The sequence below is a fragment of the Heptranchias perlo genome, chromosome 2, assembly GCF_035084215.1.
Source record: "Heptranchias perlo isolate sHepPer1 chromosome 2, sHepPer1.hap1, whole genome shotgun sequence".
NCBI classification, from domain to species: Eukaryota; Metazoa; Chordata; class Chondrichthyes; order Hexanchiformes; family Hexanchidae; genus Heptranchias; species Heptranchias perlo.
The window spans coordinates 8,800,457-8,820,951 of record NC_090326.1 but is presented as its reverse complement, the minus strand read 5'-3'; the positions used below and the strand labels follow the sequence as shown (position 1 = coordinate 8,820,951).

Here is a 20,495-nt window from a genome sequence, read left to right as displayed (position 1 = left end):
AGGGTTTTGGAAACGATTACTTTTAGTGCCGGGTTTTTAAAAGCAGTCTGTATTCTCATGAGTTTCAAAAAGGCAGCCAGATAAAGGGTGATTAATCTGATGAACAGAAGTTGCTTTTCCCAGAGACTAAACAATAAGCGGATCATTAGCTGGTCCAGGTGATCAGAAAACACCTCGCACCCATTCTGTTTTTTTTTTAAAAAAAAAACCTTTGATCTCTGACTTTGACTCTGTGAAAGGGGGAGGAAGGGAGACAGACAACAACTTGCATTTATATAGCACCTTTAACGTAGAAAAACATCCTCGGGAGCTGATACTTTGGTGGGAAGTTGGCTGGGATGGCCAGAAACTAAGCCAGGACCCAGCTACACCAGGACCCACCACAGGGCGAAATTTCTGGGGTGGCTGTATGGGGGCGGGAGTATCACTGCCCCGTCCCTCTGTTAGGACCCAGAATACAATCGGCACAAACAAACATGTCTGTCTGAAGATGAGTGGAATGCCCCTCCGTGTCAGCGAGAAATACTGACACCGAGCCAAAGAAGGAAATATGAAGAGGAGTGACTGAAGGCTTAGCCAAAGAAATAGGTTTTGAGGAGGCTCTTACAGGAGGAAAGAGAGGCGGAGAGCTATGGGAGGGATGGCTGAAGGCACGGCCGGCAATGGTGGGACCTCACATTTCCCCACACTGAACTCCATCTGCCCACATGCCCACTCACTTAATCTATCAAAGTCCCTTTGCAATTTTCTGCTCCCACCTGCACTATTTACTGTGCCGCCTAACTTGGTGTCATCAGCAAACTTGGATATACGGCTCGCTATTCCTTTATCTAAGTCATTGATAAATATCATGAAAAGCTGAGGTCCTAGTACAGATCCCTGGGGGAAACCACTAGTCACATCCTGCCAATTTGAATACATGCCCATTATCCCTACACTCTGTCTCCTACCTCCTAACCAATTCTCTACCCATGCCAAAAGGTTGCCTCCAATTCCATGCACTTTCATTTTTGCTAACAGTCTCTTGTATGGAACCATATCAAATGCCTTCTGGAAGTCCATATATATAACATCCAAAGACACTTCCTTATCTGCCACGTTAGTGACCACCTCAAAAAATCCAACTAGATTAATTAGACATGACTTAACCGTTACAAAACCATGCTGGTTCTCTCTGATCAGCTCCTATTTATCCAAGTGCTCAGTCACTCTGTCCCTACTAACAGGTTCTGGTAACTTTCCACAATAGACATTAGATTAATAGGTCTATAATTTCCTGATTTATCTCTCCCACCCTTCTTAAATAATGGAGTGAGATTGACAATTTTCCAATCCAAGGAGACATTTCCTAAATCGAGAGAGTTTACAAAGATCATGGCTAAAGACTCTACAATTCCCTCACCGACTTCCTTTAATACCCTGAGGTAGAAACCATCAGGTCCTGGGGACTTGTCAATCTTCAATCTCTTTTTTTTAAACTTATATTAAATCTACTTTCATCTCCTTCATTTATTTTTAGTTTTCCTCGTATCTCTGGTACTTTATCTTCTTCCTCTTCTGCGGAGACCGATTCAAAGTAATCATTTAACAAGTCTGCCATTTCCTGATTTCCAATTACACTGTCACCTGCGTCTGTCATTAAGGGACCCACATTACTCTTGGCCACCCTCTTTCTCTTAATATACTTGTGAAAATGTTTAGATGGCCTGACTGACCCAAATGTCCTGGCCTTTCCCGAGAGTTTTGAGGATAGAACCTCCGCCCGGCTCAAGCATGGACCCCCGTGGCTTAGGAGCGGGGTCTCCCTAATCTGGCAGTTCCTGCTTCCCCCACCTCATTGGAATCCGACAGAAGTTTGAAGGTCAGTCTGCCCAGTGCGATGAGGTGTACCACTTCCCGGAAGGGTGTAAGTGGGCACTACCAGTGCAGGCCGGGAAAGCAGCCTGGAACCCTGAAGGTTAAGAAATTGTTTTCCAAAAAAAAAATTATTATCGGCACGCTTAGTTAGAAAATTGTTCTCCAGGGGGAAGCCAGGAACGCACCCCCTCCATATGGCAGCAGGCACCAGAGTTTCTCACCTGTGTGCGTAGGCAGACATCTGTAATGGGGTAGGGGCCCACCAGGCACATGTAAATGAGGTGACCTCCCAGTGACCCACATGCAATCCTGCTGTAACTGGCAGGGACGTGGCCCATGCAATTTTGGTGCCAAGATGTTGTTATAAATGCATATTAGAGCAACAGTTAATCTTCTGATACAGTATTTCATTTGAGTTGATTCAGTTGAGGTAAAAATCAGATCAGCCATGATCTCATTGAATGGCGGAGCAGGCTTGAGGGGCCGAATGGCCAACTCCTGCTCCTATCTCTTATGGTCTTGTGGTCATAGAATCGTGCATTGATGTTAATACTTCACATCATCCTTAATAACTACTGATCTAATAAAACTATTTTCATGTTCCAGCAATAAATGACATTGGGCCCCAATTAGATTGATTGCAGCATCAAGACATTTGTTAGTGATTCGAGCCCAGAAGTTGCACGAGTGGGGGCCGGAACTCCAGCATTATTGGAGCACACTGCGGGGCGGCACTCCTTCTGCCTGCCCCCCGTGGCTCCGGCAGTTTTTAGGGGCTTGATGAGGCGGAGTGTGGCTCGACTTCTCCAAGAATTTGCCCCAGAGCGCCCCCAGTAACACTACACCTGCCGAGAGAATGCATAGGTCCCGTTATGGCCTAAAGATGGGCCTGAAGCTGCAACGGCAAATTGCAGTCAATTACCAGAACCGATCAGGCCTGGCATCTACGTTTCTGTTTCTGGCCCTGTTCTCAATACAAGGCCCCTGCCCTCTTTTTTTTTCGTGTGTTTTGAAGCTATCTCACTGGTTAGTTGGATGGCAGGGCAAAAGCTGCATGTCGGCACTGCTGCCAAATTACCCAAAGTCTCTTCTTTTTTTTTTCCATCTCCACAGGGACTGGTAACAAATCTTACTTTGGCTTCAAATATCCTGACTGGGTGGATCATCTACTCATTAAACATTGATGAAGCTGTGACAAATGGCCACTTAAAGAAACCCCAGGAACTTCAGAAGCTCACTGCTCCAGCTGAGGTCAAAGTGCCGTCCTTTTATTTAGGTGCCTTTGTAATTCCAAACGGAATCCCTGACCTGCCTCAAGATACATACCTTAAATTTCCCGGATGGTCCAAGGTAGGTACAAGATTTGAATTAAATCTCCGGTAGAAGCAGTGAGCATGGAGTAGATCTTATTCAGTAATGAACTAAAACAGGAAAAGTATGTAATACGTCCCATTTAATGGATTACAGCATTTGTCCCATCTGTTCATCCATCCAGTTATTTTCAGTCACTAACTCGTCAGGTCCATTTTTACACTGTTCTTATTCAATTCCCATGCAATACAAAAATCAGAATTCTCAGCACTCTGCCCTTGAAAAATAATTTGCCGTCGTATGACTGCAGTAATTTTGTTGGATTTTGTACCCTTATTGAATCAAAAATTCTTCTTTTGGTGAAAAATTGGAAAATGCCTGTCTGATCTCTAATTAGACGAGATGAATGCCTGTCTCCTGCCTAATTAGAATAGGTAATTACCTGTCTCCTCTCTAATTAAATTGGGCGAATGCCTGTCTCCAGTGTCATTAGATTGGGGGAATGCCTGTCTCCAGTGTAATTAGATTGGGGGGAATGCCTGTCTCCAGTGTAATTAGATTGGGGGAATGCCTGTCTCCAGTGTAATTAGATTGGGGGAATGCTTGTCTCCAGTGTAATTAGATTGGGGGAATGCCTGTCTCCAGTGTAATTAGATTGGGGGAATGCCTGTCTCCAGTGTAATTAGGTTGGGGGAATTGCCTGTCTCCAGTGTAATTAGATTGGGGGAATTGCCTGTCTCCAGTGTAATTAGATTGAGGGAATTGCCTGTCTCCAGTGTAATTAGGTTGGGGCAATTGCCTGTCTCCAGTGTAATTAGATTGGGGGAATGCCTGTCTCCAGTGTAATTAGATTGGGGGAATGCCTGTCTCCAGTGTAATTAGATTGGGGGAATGCCTGTCTCCAGTGTAATTAGATTGGGGGAATGCTTGTCTCCAGTGTAATTAGATTGGGGGAATGCCTGTCTCCAGTGTAATTAGATTGGGGGAATGCCTGTCTCCAGTGTAATTAGATTGGGGGAATGCCTGTCTCCAGTGTAATTAGATTGGGGGAATGCCTGTCTCCAGTGTAATTAGGTTGGGGGAATTGCCTGTCTCCAGTGTAATTAGATTGAGGGAATTGCCTGTCTCCAGTGTAATTAGGTTGGGGGATTGCCTGTCTCCAGTGTAATTAGATTGGGGGAATGCCTGTCTCCAGTGTAATTAGATTGGGGGAATGCCTGTCTCCAGTGTAATTAGATTGGGGGAATGCCTGTCTCCAGTGTAATTAGGTTGGGGGAATTGCCTGTCTCCAGTGTAATTAGATTGAGGGAATTGCCTGTCTCCAGTGTAATTAGGTTGGGGGAATGCCTGTCTCCAGTGTAATTAGGTTGGGGGAATTGCCTGTCTCCAGTGTAATTAGATTGGGGGAATGCCTGTCTCCAGTGTAATTAGGTTGGGGGAATTGCCTGTCTCCAGTGTAATTAGATTGGGGGAATGCCTGTCTCCAGTGTAATTAGATTGGGGGAATGCCTGTCTCCAGTGTAATTAGATTGGGGGAATGCCTGTCTCCAGTGTAATTAGATTGGGCGAATGCCTGTCTCCAGTGTAATTAGATTGGGGGAATGCCTGTCTCCAGTGTAATTAAATTGGATGAATGCCTGTCTCCAGTGTAATTAGATTGGGCGAATGCCTGTCTCCAGTGAAATTAGGTTGGGCGAATGCCTGTCTCCAGTGTAATTAAATTGGGTGAATGCCTGTCTCCAGTGTAATTAGGTTGGGGGAATGCCTGTCTCCAGTGTAATTAGATTGGGTGAATGCCTGTCTCCAGTGTAATTAGATTGGGGGAATGCCTGTCTCCAGTGTAATTCGATTGAGGGAATGCCTGTCTCCAGTGTAATTAGATTGGGTGAATGCCTGTCTCCAGTGTAATTAGATTGAGGGAATGCCTGTCTCCAGTGTAATTAGATTGGGTGAATGCCTGTCTCCAGTGTAATTAGATTGGGGGAATGCCTGTCTCCAGTGTAATTAGATTGGGGGAATGCCTGTCTCCAGTGTAATTAGATTGGGGGGAATTGCCTGTCTCCAGTGTGATTAGATTGGGGGGAATTGCCTGTCTCCAGTGTAATTAGATTGGGGGAATGCCTGTCTCCAGTGTAATTAGATTGGGGGAATGCCTGTCTCCAGTGTAATTAGATTGGGGGAATGCCTGTCTCCAGTGTAATTAGATTGGGGGAATGCCTGTCTCCAGTGTAATTAGATTGGGGGAATGCCTGTCTCCAGTGTAATTAGATTGGGGGAATGCCTGTCTCCAGTGTAATTAGATTGGGGGAATGCCTGTCTCCAGTGTAATTAGATTGGGGGGAATTGCCTGTCTCCAGTGTAATTAGATTGGGGGGAATTGCCTGTCTCCAGTGTAATTAGATTGGGGGGAATTGCCTGTCTCCAGTGTAATTAGATTGGGGGGAATTGCCTGTCTCCAGTGTAATTAGATTGGGGGGAATTGCCTGTCTCCAGTGTAATTAGATTGGGGGGAATTGCCTGTCTCCAGTGTAATTAGATTGGGGGAATGCCTGTCTCCAGTGTAATTAGGTTGGGGGAATGCCTGTCTCCAGTGTAATTAGATTGGGGGAGTGCCTGTCTCCAGTGTAATTAGGTTGGGGGAATGCCTGTCTCCAGTGTAATTAGATTGGGGGGAATGCCTGTCTCCAGTGTAATTAGATTGGGGGGAATGCCTGTCTCCAGTGTAATTAGATTGGGGGGAATTGCCTGTCTTCTGTCTCAGCAGTGAGTCCATTGTGTCACCTGCTGAAGGCTGATCTCCAGATGGTGTCAATCACTGGTACACATCAACTTTTTATGCTACAGAATCCTTCCAGGCCACCACATCAAGTAAATTCGCCAGTCTGCAGTCTACATTTTGTATAATTGTAAACAATTTTACAACACCAAGTTATAGTCCAACAATTTTATTTTAAAATTCACAAGCTTTCGGAGGCTTCCTCCTTCCTCAGGTGAATGTCAAGAAATCCTCGAACCTCTCGCATTTATAAATCACAGAATAATACCTGGTGATTACAGATAGTCTTTTCAACTGCCCGTTGCCAAGACAACCAAAGTGTTCAGACAGATAGGTGTTACCTACAGGGCCACCGAATATACAAACGGCCAGAACAAAAAAAAAGAGAGAGAGAGGCAGAAACATAGAAACATCCGGAAGGAAAAGACAGCAATTGACCCGTTATATGAAAAACAGTTAACTTTTGTTCGCTGGTGGGGTTACGTGTAGCGTGACATGAACCCAAGATCCCGGTTGAGGCCGTCCTCATGGGTGCGGAACTTGGCTATCAATTTCTGCTCGACGATTTTGCGTTGTCGTGTGTCTCGAAGGCTGCTTTGGAGTACGCTTACCCGAAGATCGGTGGCTGAATGTCCTTGACTGCTGAAGTGTTCCCCGACTGGGAGGGAACCCTCCTGTCTGGCGATTGTTGCGCGGTGTCCGTTCATCCGTTGTCGCAGCGTCTGCATGGTCTCGCCAATGTACCATGCTTTTGTATAAAGCAAGTGGCATATCATGTTACATAGCAATACATGGAAATTACAATATTTAAACAGGCCATTCGGCCCATCCAATCCATGTTGGTGTTTATCCTCCACACGAACAGTTATCTTAATCCCATGTGCCCGGTCTGTTCCCATATCCCTTTATTCCTTTGTTTATCAGTGGCGCAGTGCCTTCATCAATTTTCCAGAGGAAAGAGCCTAGCAACTGGAGAGGGCGTAGAACTTTTTCAAAGGAAGAATTTCTAAGAAAGCCGGACATTGCTGATGGAAACCCTGATTATCAGGGCTTAACATGTGAACCCGAGCATTTGTATGTTCAGGAAGGGGCCCTTAGGGAAGAGTGACCATAATATGATAGAATTCTTCATTAAGTTTGAAAGTGATTGTAGTTCAATCCAAAACTAGGGTCTTAAATCTTAACAAAGGAAACTACGAAGGTATGAGGTGCAAGTTGGCTGTGGTTGATTGGGGAACTACATTAGAAGGTTTGACAGTAGACAGGCAATGGCTAGCATTTAAAGAATTAATACATAATTTTCAACAAATATATATTCCTTTAAGGCACAAAAACACAACAGGAAAAGTGGTCCAACCGTGGCTAACAAGAGAAATTAAAGATAGTATTAAATCAAAGAAAGAGGCATATAAAGTTGCTAGAAAAAGCAGTAAGCCTGAGGATTGGGAGCATTTTAGAATTCAGCGAAGGAGGACCAAGAAATTGATAAAGAAAGGGAAAATAGAATATGAGAGTAAACTAGTGAGAAACATAAAAACGGACTGTAAAAGCTTCTATCGGTTTGTTAAAAGGAAAAGACTGGCGAAGGCAAATGTGAGTCCCTTCCAGACAGAGACGGGAGAATTTATAATGGGGAATGAGGAAATGACACAGAAATTAAACAAATACCTTGGGCTCAATTTTCCCAGGAAATTGTGGGGACGGGAGGGCTCTGAAAATCGGGGAAATCCCGATCAGGTTCAGAACCCGGCTCCAACCCGCAGACTTCCGGGTTCCCCACTGATGGGCTTGTGTGCGGGCCGCCTCCCGAATGCGGAAATCCCACTGGGAATTAAAGCCGGCGGGATGATACTTGACACAGTTGGTGAGGATAGTTGAACTACTTAATTTTCTCCACACCAAGGCAGGGGTGCGATTTTGAAGCATCCTCAGCGTGTTTCCCGTGCTGTGGGAAACACTCCCTGTTGGAGCCAGTGGGAGATGCAAAGGATTATTTGACAGGTGGGGAGAAAACGTCATTTATTGCAGCAGGGCACTCTGTCACTTCAGACAAAGTTTTGGCTTCTTGATCTGTGTGTTTTCACTGAAAATTCTTACTTTCCACACAAAATTTTGCTGTTCAAACATATTTAACTACTTTGCGGACCCCCTCAAACGTGCACTTCCGCCACCTTGCAGCTCCACAACACAGTGCTGCACCACAGGCACCTGCACAAGAGCACAGAGGGGAACAACAGAGAGAGCGACGTTGCAGGAGGCACTACCCTCGCCACGGGGTCGACAGACCGAGGCTCAGCATCCTGGACCTCTCTGAGGAGCAGTGCATACGGAGGCTCAGAGTCAGTCGCCAGGTGGTCTCAGACATCTGCAGCCTCCTTCATGCCGAGCTGCTCCCGGCTGGCCTGAGCAGCATCTTCTTACTTCTTCGCCTCCGGATCATTCCAGGGTGCCACCGGGGACATCGCTGGGATCTCTGAGTCGTCTGCACGCAAGTGCATAAGGCAGGTCACCGACGGCTTATTTCGCAGGGCCTCGCACTACGTCAACTTCCCCATGGACGACCTCAGCCAGACAGAGAGGGCAGTGGGATTCCACGCTGTGGCTGGCTTCCCACGGGTGCAGGGCGCAATCGATTGCACCCATATAACAATACGAGCACCTCCACACGAGCCAGGACTGTTCATCAACAGGAAGGGCTATCACTCCATCAACACTCAGCTCGTTTGTGACCACCGCAAGAGATTCCTACACGTGTGCGCCAGATTCCCTGGCAGCTGCCACGATTCCTTCATCCTCCGGGAGTCCAACATCCCGCCCCTCTTCCACGCACCGAACACCCATAAGGACTGGCTCCTTGGGGACAAGGGACACTCCCTGCACACGTGGCTCATGACACTTCTGAGGGACCCCATCACCGAGCAACAGCATCAATATAACGACAGCCACATCGCCACCAGGTCTACAATTGAACATGCTATAGGGCTGCTCAAGATGCGATGTGATCGTTCTGGGGGAGCACTTCAATATGCACCACACAGAGTGGGTCGCAATACAGTCGTGTGTTGTGCCCATGGCACAACAGAGAGGGGTGCCACTTGAGGCCCCATCCACATCTGCCACCCACATTGAGGAGGTGAAGGCGGAGTGGGGGGGGGAGGGGAGGAGGAGGAGGCACAGGAGCAACTCATGGGCGGAGCAGCAGCTCACCTGGCTGCTCGTGAGGCCAGGGAGTCTCCGATATGTGAACGGTCCTCCTAACATCAGACAGTGTGAAGAGTCCAGTCCTCACGCCACCTGGATAGAACAGCGCCCACACCAGGGCCCACCCCTCCCTGCACAAAACAGGCCTGCAACTACACATACACCCACTGTAAAGTAACCCAATGGGTGGCATCAAGTGTGGGTGTTCATGGTGAACCTCATGGAAGAGCCCTATCACAAAAGCCAGTCAAGAATGGCCAAGACGTGGCAGTAATTGTGACAATCATAAAATTTAATGTGAGTTTAACAAAAAGCTAATATAAATAAAAAACATGACCAACCGTCATAGACCCTTGTGCAAACCCTTCGTGCTCACAAAACCTTCGCCTTTTGCTTCCGACTAATTCTACGTGGTGCCTCCCCTGTGGCTGCAGCAGAGGTAGTGGCAGGTTGCTCTTGTTCATGCCCTGACCGATTAGATGCTTTGGGCCCACGCCCTCTGGGTTTCGGAGCCCGTGAGGGCCCCTCCAAGGACTGCTCCACCTGCACCTGTGCAGGGGCAAACTCGGCTAGTAAGTACATTTATTGATTCTCCTATGTTCCCAACTCATTCTGCAGTGCCAACACTACTCTATCACATCGTTCCCCACACCCACTTAAGGCTCATCCTCAACTTACCTGCACTTCCTCACCTCCCCAGTATTCATCCCACCACTACCACTTAACCCAATCCTCATACAATGTCATGGCTCTGACTCATACTCACCCTCTGATGCACCTCTTTCACGGTCAGCCTCACCCAAACCAATGCATTCATCGGTTGGCCATGTCACCATCACTCACTCACGCATCTGTACTTTCTCCCCTTATAAAAGAGAGCTCAGAATGCACGGGAGAGGGCGAGGACCGGAGGGGGGCCGCAACAAATCGTCCTTACAGAGGCGGAGCACGAGGCGCTGGAGCTGAGCAGAATTCTTGAGTGCCTGTCCGTCAGGGACGTCGAGACTGGCACCCGACAAACATCTGCTGACGTAACTTTAACATTCATCACACACGATATGAATTGATGCGAACATGCCTTGCCATCTTCAGCACCTCAGGATGCCCATCGCAATATGACACATCTGTGATGATGCTTAATATCGCCTTCTGTTCTCTTACAGGGCCTTCAGCGACTGTAACCCCACTATTTAAAAAAGGAGGGAGAGAGAAAACAGGGAACTACAGACCTGTTAGCTTGACATCAGTAGTGGGGAAAATGCTAGAATATCTTATAACAGGACACTTAGAAAATAATAATAGGATTTGGCAGAGTCAACATCGATTTACGAAAGGGAAATCTTGTTTGACAAACCTATTGGAGTTCTTTGAGGATGTAACTAGTAGAATAGATAAGGGGGAACCAGTGGATGTGGTTTATTTGGATTTTCAGAAGGCTTTCGATAAGGTCCCATGCAGGAAGTTGGTGAGCAAAGTTAGAGTACATGGAATTGAGGGTAATATACTGGCATGGATTGAGAATTGGTTAACAGACAGAAAACAGAGAGTAGGAATAAACGGGTCTTTTTCAGGTTGGCAGACTGTGACTAGTGGGGTATCGCAGGGATCGGTGCTTGGGCCTCAGCTATTCACAATCTACATCAGTGATTTGGATGAGGGGACCAAATGTAATATTTCCAAGTTTTCTGATAAAACAAAACTAGGTGGGAATGTGAGTTGTGAGGAGGATGCAAAGAGGCTTCAAGGGGATACAGACTGGCTAAGTGAGTGGGCAAGCACATGGCAGATGGAATATAATGTGGAAAAATGTGAAGTTATCCACTTTGGTAGAAAAAACAGAAATGCAGAGTATTTTTTTAAATGGTGAGAGATTGGGAAATGTTGATCTTCAAAGGGACCTGGGTGTCCTTGTACATGAATCACTGAAAGCTAACATGCAGGCGCAGCAAGCAATTAGGAAGGCAAATGGTATGTTGGCCTTTATTACAAGAGGATTTGAGTACAGGAGTAAAGATGTCTTACTGTAATTTTATAGGGCCTTGGTGAGACCACACCTGGAGTATTGTGTACAGTTTGGTCTCCTTACCTAAGAAAGGATATACTTGCCATAGAGGGAGTGCAATGAAGGTTCACCAGACTGATTCCTGGGATGGCGGGATTGTCGTATGAGGAGAGATTGAGTAGACTAGGCCTGTATTCACTAGAGTTTAGAAGAATGAGAGGTGATCTCATTGAAACATACAAAATTCTTACAGGGCTCGACAGGGTAGATGTAGGGAGGATGTTTCCCCTGGCTGGGGAGTCTGGAACCAGGGGTCACAGTCCCAGAATAAGGGGTAGGCCATTTAAGACTGAGATGAGGAGAAATTTCTTCACTCAGAGGGTGGTGAATCTTTGGAATTCTCTACCCCAGAGGGCTGTGGAGGCTCAGTCATTGAGTACATTCAAAACAAAGATCGATAGATTTCTAGATATTAAAGGCATTGAGGGAAGTGGGGATAGTGCAGGAAAATGAGCTAGAAGATCAGCCATGATCTTGTTGAATGGCGGAGCAGGCTCGAGGGGCCGGATGGCCTACTCCTGCTCCTGCTCCTATTTCTTATGTTCTTATGTTCTGTTACGTTTTTGTGTTGTGACACTGCATGATCGACTTGGGTTCAGCGTCACTGCGCACGGTCTAAGTGGGTCTCATATCTCCTACAACCCAGTGTGTCTTTATCTGCCCAATATCTTGGTAAATGTAGTGAGACCCAGTCGTTGAATCCTAATCATTGTATTCCTGCTTATTGGAATATATTGCCAGCATGCAATCTAGTTGGACGAAATATAAACTCTCATACAGAGGCTCAGCTATAAATCAGCAGACTAATTTATTTAATATTAAACAGGGAAATGAACAGTGCTCGGTATAAATCAGATATTTATAATAGGCAATGCAGTGGTGCGGTTTTTATGGATTTTCAAAATGCATTTGATAAGGCATCTCACTAGAAGATTGTTACATAAATTGAGTTGTATGATATAGAGGAAATGTAGCAGCGTGAATAGAAAGTTGGTTGCCCAACAGGAAACCAAGGATTAGGGTAAATATGTGTTGCTAAAATTAGAGAAGAGTTGGGAATGGCATGCCCCAGTGCTAGGACCACTTTAGTTCTCAGTAAAAGTAGTTACTTTAAATGTTGTGTTGTAAGGCCTAGTAAATTCTTACAAGTGAAAGAATAGAGAGATTTGAGATGGTGGGTTGAGATGCTAGTGCGCTTCTCTGATTTTGTTTCTTCTTAGACTGCATATAATAAGAGTGCGAATGATACCACTGACCCTGAGACGGCATCAATGCCAGACCCAAATTCGTAACGTGTAGTAACTGGGTTGGGTATTTGATACATATACTAGCTGAATTCACAAGCTCACACAGTAATTATAGATGAGGCAGGGCCATTCAACCCATCTTAGTTTATCCACCTGTAAAGAATCCACAGGTCTCCACCCCCTCCCCCACCACTGTAGAATCTAATTGTTTCCTAAATGATTATGGATTTTCAAAATTGATTTGATAAGGCGTCCCACTAGAGGCTTGTTCAATAAAATCAGTTGTATTATGTAGGGGAAATGTAGCAGCATGGATAGAAAGTTAGTTGACCAACAGGAAACAGAGAGGTTTTTGCCTCTGTTATTCTATGGGAAACCCATTCCATGTGTTGATCATTCTTTGTGTGAAGAAGAACTTCCTGATATCAGTCTTACCTTTTACTGGTTTGAGCCTGTGACTCTCTGTCTTACTCTCACAATTTAATTTAATTTAAAGTAATTTTCTGGATTTACCTTTTCCATAAAATGTACTACTTTGTACATCTCTAAGATCACCTCTCAGGCACCATTCTTCCCAGGCTAAGAAGCTCACGTTTCTTTAGTCTTTCCTCATCACTTGGGCACTTTACATCAGTACTTGAATGTCTCCCTTGTTTCTCGGCAACCGGAAGTGGACACAATACGCAAGGTGCGGCCTGACCAGAGCACAGAAATGTTTGATCACAACCTCCGCAGACTTGTATTTTACTATTTTAGCTATAGTTCAACATTCTATTGGCTTTGCTGGTTGTTTCTTTGTATTGATTGGACAGATTAAATGTCGAGCCTGCCCAGATTCCTAGGTCCCTTTTGACCGCATTTTTAGCCAATTCAACTCCATTCGTGGCGCACGTGTCCCCCGTTTATCCTTCCTGTGTGTAGCACTTCATAGTTGCCTGCGTTAACTTTCATCTGCCATTGCTCTGCCCACACATCTCCAACTCATTCTGTAATTTCTGAGCTGCCTCGTTCAAATTTGACTAATTTGCATTTAGTTTCTGAGTCCAAATCACTGATGTAAATTAGAAACAGTAGTAGTCCCAATATTGAGCTCTGGGACATCCCACTTTGTATTTCCTCCCACCCTGACAATTCCTCGAACAAACATCCACTTTTTTTTTCTACCCTTCAGCAAATTTCTTATCCATTCTCAAGATTTACTCTGGATCTCCACAGCTTTGGGCTTAACTAATAGCCATAACACTTACCATAGTCCATTTCAGTTGTCACTTTCTCAAAGAAGTTGAGGTTAGTCAGACAGAATCTTTCCCTTCTGTAGCCATGCTGACTGCTGTTTACTAAATTATGTTACAATATAAATGCAAGTTTGTTCATTTTTTTCCTTCCTTTCTTGTACTGATAACCCTCAAGTTCACTACTAATAATTTATTCCATTATTTTACGGATTTGATAATTTCATATACATAGTTGACAGGGTGTGGATTCCATATATACGACTCAGGGTGTGGATTCCATATATACTACCCAGGGTGTGGATTCCATATATACTACTCAGGGTGTGGATTCCATATATACTACCCAGGGTGTGGATTCCATATATACTACTCAGGGTGTGGATTCCATATATACTACTCAGGGTGTGGATTCCATATATACTACTCAGGGTGTGGATTCCGTATATACTACTCAGGGTGTGGATTCCATATATACTACCCAGGGTGTGGATTCCATATATACTACTCAGGGTGTGGATTCCATATATACTACCCAGGGTGTGGATTCCATATATACTACTCAGGGTGTGGATTCCATATATACTACTCAGGGTGTGGATTCCATATATACTACTCAGGGTGTGGATTCCGTATATACTACCCAGGGTGTGGATTCCGTATATACTACTCGGGGTGTGGATTCCATATATACTACCCGGAGTGTGGATTCCATATATACTACTCAGGGTGTGGATTCCATATATACTACCCGGGGTGTGGATTCCATATATACTACCCGGGGTGTGGATTCCATATATACTACCCAGGGTGTGGATTCCATATATACTACCCGGGGTGTGGATTCCATATATACTACCCGGGGTGTGGATTCCATATATACTACCCGGGGTGTGGATTCCATATATACTACTCAGGGTGTGGATTCCATATATACTACCCAGGGTGTGGATTCCATATATACTACCCGGGGTGTGGATTCCATATATACTACTCAGGGTGTGGATTCCATATATACAACTCAGGGTGTGGATTCCATATATCCTACTCGGGGTGTGGATTCCATATCTACTACCCGGGGTGTGGATTCCATATATACTACCCAGGGTGTGGATTCCATATATACTACTCAGGGTGTGGATTCCATATATACTACCCAGGGTGTGGATTCCATATATACTACCCAGGGTGTGGATTCCATATATACTACTCAGGGTGTGGATTCCATATATACTACCCAGGGTGTGGATTCCATATATACTACTCAGGGTGTGGATTCCATATATACTACCCGGGGTGTGGATTCCATATATACTACTCAGGGTGTGGATTCCATATATACTACCCGGGGTGTGGATTCCATATATACTACCCGGGGTGTGGATTCCATATATACTACTCAGGGTGTGGATTCCATATATACTACCCAGGGTGTGGATTCCATATATACGACTCAGGGTGTGGATTCCATATATACTACCCGGGGTGTGGATTCCATATATACTACCCGGGGTGTGGATTCCATATATACTACCCGGGGTGTGGATTCCATATATACTACTCAGGGTGTGGATTCCATATATACGACCCAGGGTGTGGATTCCATATATACTACCCAGGGTGTGGATTCCATATATACTACCCAGGGTGTGGATTCCATATATACTACCCAGGGTGTGGATTCCATATATACTACCCAGGGTGTGGATTCCATATATACTACCCAGGGTGTGGATTCCATATATACTACTCAGGGTGTGGATTCCATATATACTACCCAGGGTGTGGATTCCATATATACTACTCAGGGTGTGGATTCCATATATACTACTCAGGGTGTGGATTCCATATATACTACTCAGGGTGTGGATTCCATATATACTACCCAGGGTGTGGATTCCATACATACTACCCAGGGTGTGGATTCCATATATACTACCCAGGGTGTGGATTCCATATATACGACCCAGGGTGTGGATTCCATATATACTACTCAGGGTGTGGATTCCATATATACTACTCAGGGTGTGGATTCCATATATCCTACTCGGGGTGTGGATTCCATATCTACTACCCGGGGTGTGGATTCCATATATACTACCCAGGGTGTGGATTCCATATATACTACTCAGGGTGTGGATTCCATATATACTACCCAGGGTGTGGATTCCATATATACTACCCAGGGTGTGGATTCCATATATACTACTCAGGGTGTGGATTCCATATATACTACCCGGGGTGTGGATTCCATATATACTACTCAGGGTGTGGATTCCATATATACTACCCGGGGTGTGGATTCCATATATACTACCCGGGGTGTGGATTCCATATATACTACTCAGGGTGTGGATTCCATATATACTACCCAGGGTGTGGATTCCATATATACGACTCAGGGTGTGGATTCCATATATACTACCCGGGGTGTGGATTCCATATATACTACCCGGGGTGTGGATTCCATATATACTACCCGGGGTGTGGATTCCATATATACTACTCAGGGTGTGGATTCCATATATACGACCCAGGGTGTGGATTCCATATATACTACCCAGGGTGTGGATTCCATATATACTACCCAGGGTGTGGATTCCATATATACTACCCAGGGTGTGGATTCCATATATACTACCCAGGGTGTGGATTCCATATATACTACCCAGGGTGTGGATTCCATATATACTACTCAGGGTGTGGATTCCATATATACTACCCAGGGTGTGGATTCCATATATACTACTCAGGGTGTGGATTCCATATATACTACTCAGGGTGTGGATTCCATATATACTACTCAGGGTGTGGATTCCATATATACTACCCAGGGTGTGGATTCCATACATACTACCCAGGGTGTGGATTCCATATATACTACCCAGGGTGTGGATTCCATATATACTACCCAGGGTGTGGATTCCATATATACTACTCAGGGTGTGGATTCCATATATACTACCCAGGGTGTGGATTCCATATATACTACCCAGGGTGTGGATTCCATATATACTACCCAGGGTGTGGATTCCATATATACTACTCAGGGTGTGGATTCCATATATACTACCCAGGGTGTGGATTCCATATATACTACCCAGGGTGTGGATTCCATATATACTACTCAGGGTGTGGATTCCATATATACTACCCAGGGTGTGGATTCCATATATACTACTCAGGGTGTGGATTCCATATATACGACTCAGGGTGTGGATTCCATATATACTACCCGGGGTGTGGATTCCATATATACTACCCGGGGTGTGGATTCCATATATACTACTCAGGGTGTGGATTCCATATATACTACCCAGGGTGTGGATTCCATATATACTACCCGGGGTGTGGATTCCATATATACTACCCGGGGTGTGGATTCCATATATACTACCCGGGGTGTGGATTCCATATATACTACTCAGGGTGTGGATTCCATATATACTACTCAGGGTGTGGATTCCATATATACTACCCAGGGTGTGGATTCCATATATACTACTCAGGGTGTGGATTCCATATATACTACCCAGGGTGTGGATTCCAGAGATACTACTCAGGGTGTGGATTCCATATATACTACTCAGGGTGTGGATTCCATATATACTACCCAGGGTGTGGATTCCATATATACTACCCAGGGTGTGGATTCCATATATACTACTCAGGGTGTGGATTCCATATATACTACTCAGGGTGTGGATTCCATATATACTACTCAGGGTGTGGATTCCATATATACTACCCAGGGTGTGGATTCCATATATACTACCCAGGGTGTGGATTCCATATATACTACCCAGGGTGTGGATTCCATATATACTACCCAGGGTGTGGATTCCATATATACTACCCAGGGTGTGGATTCCATATATACTACCCAGGGTGTGGATTCCATATATACTACTCAGGGTGTGGATTCCATATATACTACTCAGGGTGTGGATTCCATATATACTACCCGGGGTGTGGATTCCATATATACTACTCAGGGTGTGGATTCCATATATACTACCCGGGGTGTGGATTCCATATATACTACTCAGGGTGTGGATTCCATATATACTACCCAGGGTGTGGATTCCATATATACTACCCAGGGTGTGGATTCCATATATACTACTCAGGGTGTGGATTCCATATATACTACCCAGGGTGTGGATTCCATATATACTACTCGGGGTGTGGATTCCATATATACTACTCGGGGTGTGGATTCCATATATACTACTCAGGGTGTGGATTCCATATATACTACTCGGGGTGTGGATTCCATATATACTACTCAGGGTGTGGATTCCATATATACTACCCGGGGTGTGGATTCCATTTATACTACCCGGGGTGTGGATTCCATATATACTACCCGGGGTGTGGATTCCATATATACTACCCGGGGTGTGGATTCCATATATACTACCCGGGGTGTGGATTCCATATATACTACCCGGGGTGTGGATTCCATATATACTACCCGGGGTGTGGATTCCATATATACTACCCGGGGTGTGGATTTCATATATACTACCCAGGGTGTGGATTCCATATATACTACTCAGGGTGTGGATTCCATATATACTACCCAGGGTGTGGATTCCATATATACTACTCGGGGTGTGGATTCCATATTTCCTACCCGGGGTGTGGATTCCATTTATACTACCCGGGGTGTGGATTCCATATATACTACTCAGGGTGTGGATTCCATATATACTACTCGGGGTGTGGATTCCATATTTCCTACCCGGGGTGTGGATTCCATTTATACTACCCGGGGTGTGGATTCCATATATACTACTCAGGGTGTGGATTCCATATATACTACCCAGGGTGTGGATTCCATATATACTACCCAGGGTGTGGATTCCATATATCCTACTCGGGGTGTGGATTCCATATCTACTACCCGGGGTGTGGATTCCATATATACTACCCAGGGTGTGGATTCCATATATACTACCCAGGGTGTGGATTCCATATATACTACTCAGGGTGTAGATTCCATATATACTACCCGGGGTGTGGATTCCATATATACTACCCGGGGTGTGGATTCCATATATACTACCCAGGGTGTGGATTCCATATATACTACTCAGGGTGTGGATTCCATATATACTACTCAGGGTGTGGATTCCATATATACTACCCAGGGTGTGGATTCCATATATACTACTCAGGGTGTGGATTCCATATATACTACTCAGGGTGTGGATTCCATATATACTACTCAGGGTGTGGATTCCATATATACTACTCAGGGTGTGGATTCCATATATACTACCCGGGGTGTGGATTCCATATCTACTACCCGGGGTGTGGATTCCATATATACTACTCAGGGTGTGGATTCCATATATACTACCCGGGGTGTGGATTCCATATATACTACTCAGGGTGTGGATTCCATATATACTACTCAGGGTGTGGATTCCATATATACTACCCAGGGTGTGGATTCCATATATACTACCCAGGGTGTGGATTCCATATATACTACCCAGGGTGTGGATTCCATATATACTACTCAGGGTGTGGATTCCATATATACTACCCAGGGTGTGGATTCCATATATACTACCCGGGGTGTGGATTCCATATATACTACCCAGGGTGTGGATTCCATATATACTACTCAGGGTGTGGATTCCATATATACTACCCAGGGTGTGGATTCCATATATACTACTCAGGGTGTGGATTCCATATATACTACCCAGGGTGTGGATTCCATATATACTACCCAGGGTGTGGATTCCATATATACTACCCGGGGTGTGGATTCCATATATACTACTCGGGGTGTGGATTCCATATATACTACCCAGGGTGTGGATTCCATATATACTACTCAGGGTGTGGATTCCATATATACTACCCGGGGTGTGGATTCCATATATACTACCCGGGGTGTGGATTCCATATATACTACTCGGGGTGTGGATTCCATATATACTACCCGGGGTGTGGATTCCATATATACTACTCAGGGTGTGGATTCCATATATACTACTCAGGGTGTGGATTCCATATATACTACCCAGGGTGTGGATTCCATATATACTACTCAGGGTGTGGATTCCATATATACTACTCAGGGTGTGGATTCCATATATACTACTCAGGGTGTGGATTCCATATATACTACCCAGGGTGTGGATTCCATATATACTACTCAGGGTGTGGATTCCATATATACTACCCGGGGTGTGGATTCCATATATACTACCCAGGGTGTGGATTCCATATATACTACCCAGGGTGTGGATTCCATATATACTACCCGGGGTGTGGATTCCATATATACTACCCGGGGTGTGGATTCCATATATACTACTCGGGGTGTGGATTCCATATATACTACTCGGGGTGTGGATTCCATATATACTACTCAGGGTGTGGATTCCATATATACTACTCAGGGTGTGGATTCCATATATACTACCCAGGGTGTGGATTCCATATATACTACTCAGGGTGTGGATTCCATATATACTACTCAGGGTGTGGATTCCATATATACTACCCGGGGTGTGGATTCCATATATACTACTCGGGGTGTGGATTCCATATATACTACCCAGGGTGTGGATTCCATATATACTACTCGGGGTGTGGATTCCATATATACTACTCGGGGTGTGGATTCCATATATACTACCCAGGGTGTGGATTCCATATATACTACTCAGGGTGTGGATTCCATATATACTACCCAGGGTGTGGATTCCATATATACTACTCAGGGTGTGGATTCCATATATACTACCCAGGGTGTGGATTCCATATATACTACCCAGGGTGTG

The 20,495-nt window shown here is 45.1% G+C and overlaps 1 protein-coding gene across 1 annotated transcript in view; it reads left to right on the top strand.

Annotated features, from left to right (window-relative positions):
- glb1 (galactosidase, beta 1) overlaps nt 1-20,495 on the top strand; it is a 181,087-nt gene that overhangs the window by 127,237 nt on the left and 33,355 nt on the right. Inside the window, exon 15 of the mRNA XM_068000075.1 lies at nt 2,971-3,207. Coding sequence (XP_067856176.1) covers nt 2,971-3,207 — 237 coding nt within the window. The remainder of the gene's footprint in view (nt 1-2,970; nt 3,208-20,495) is intronic.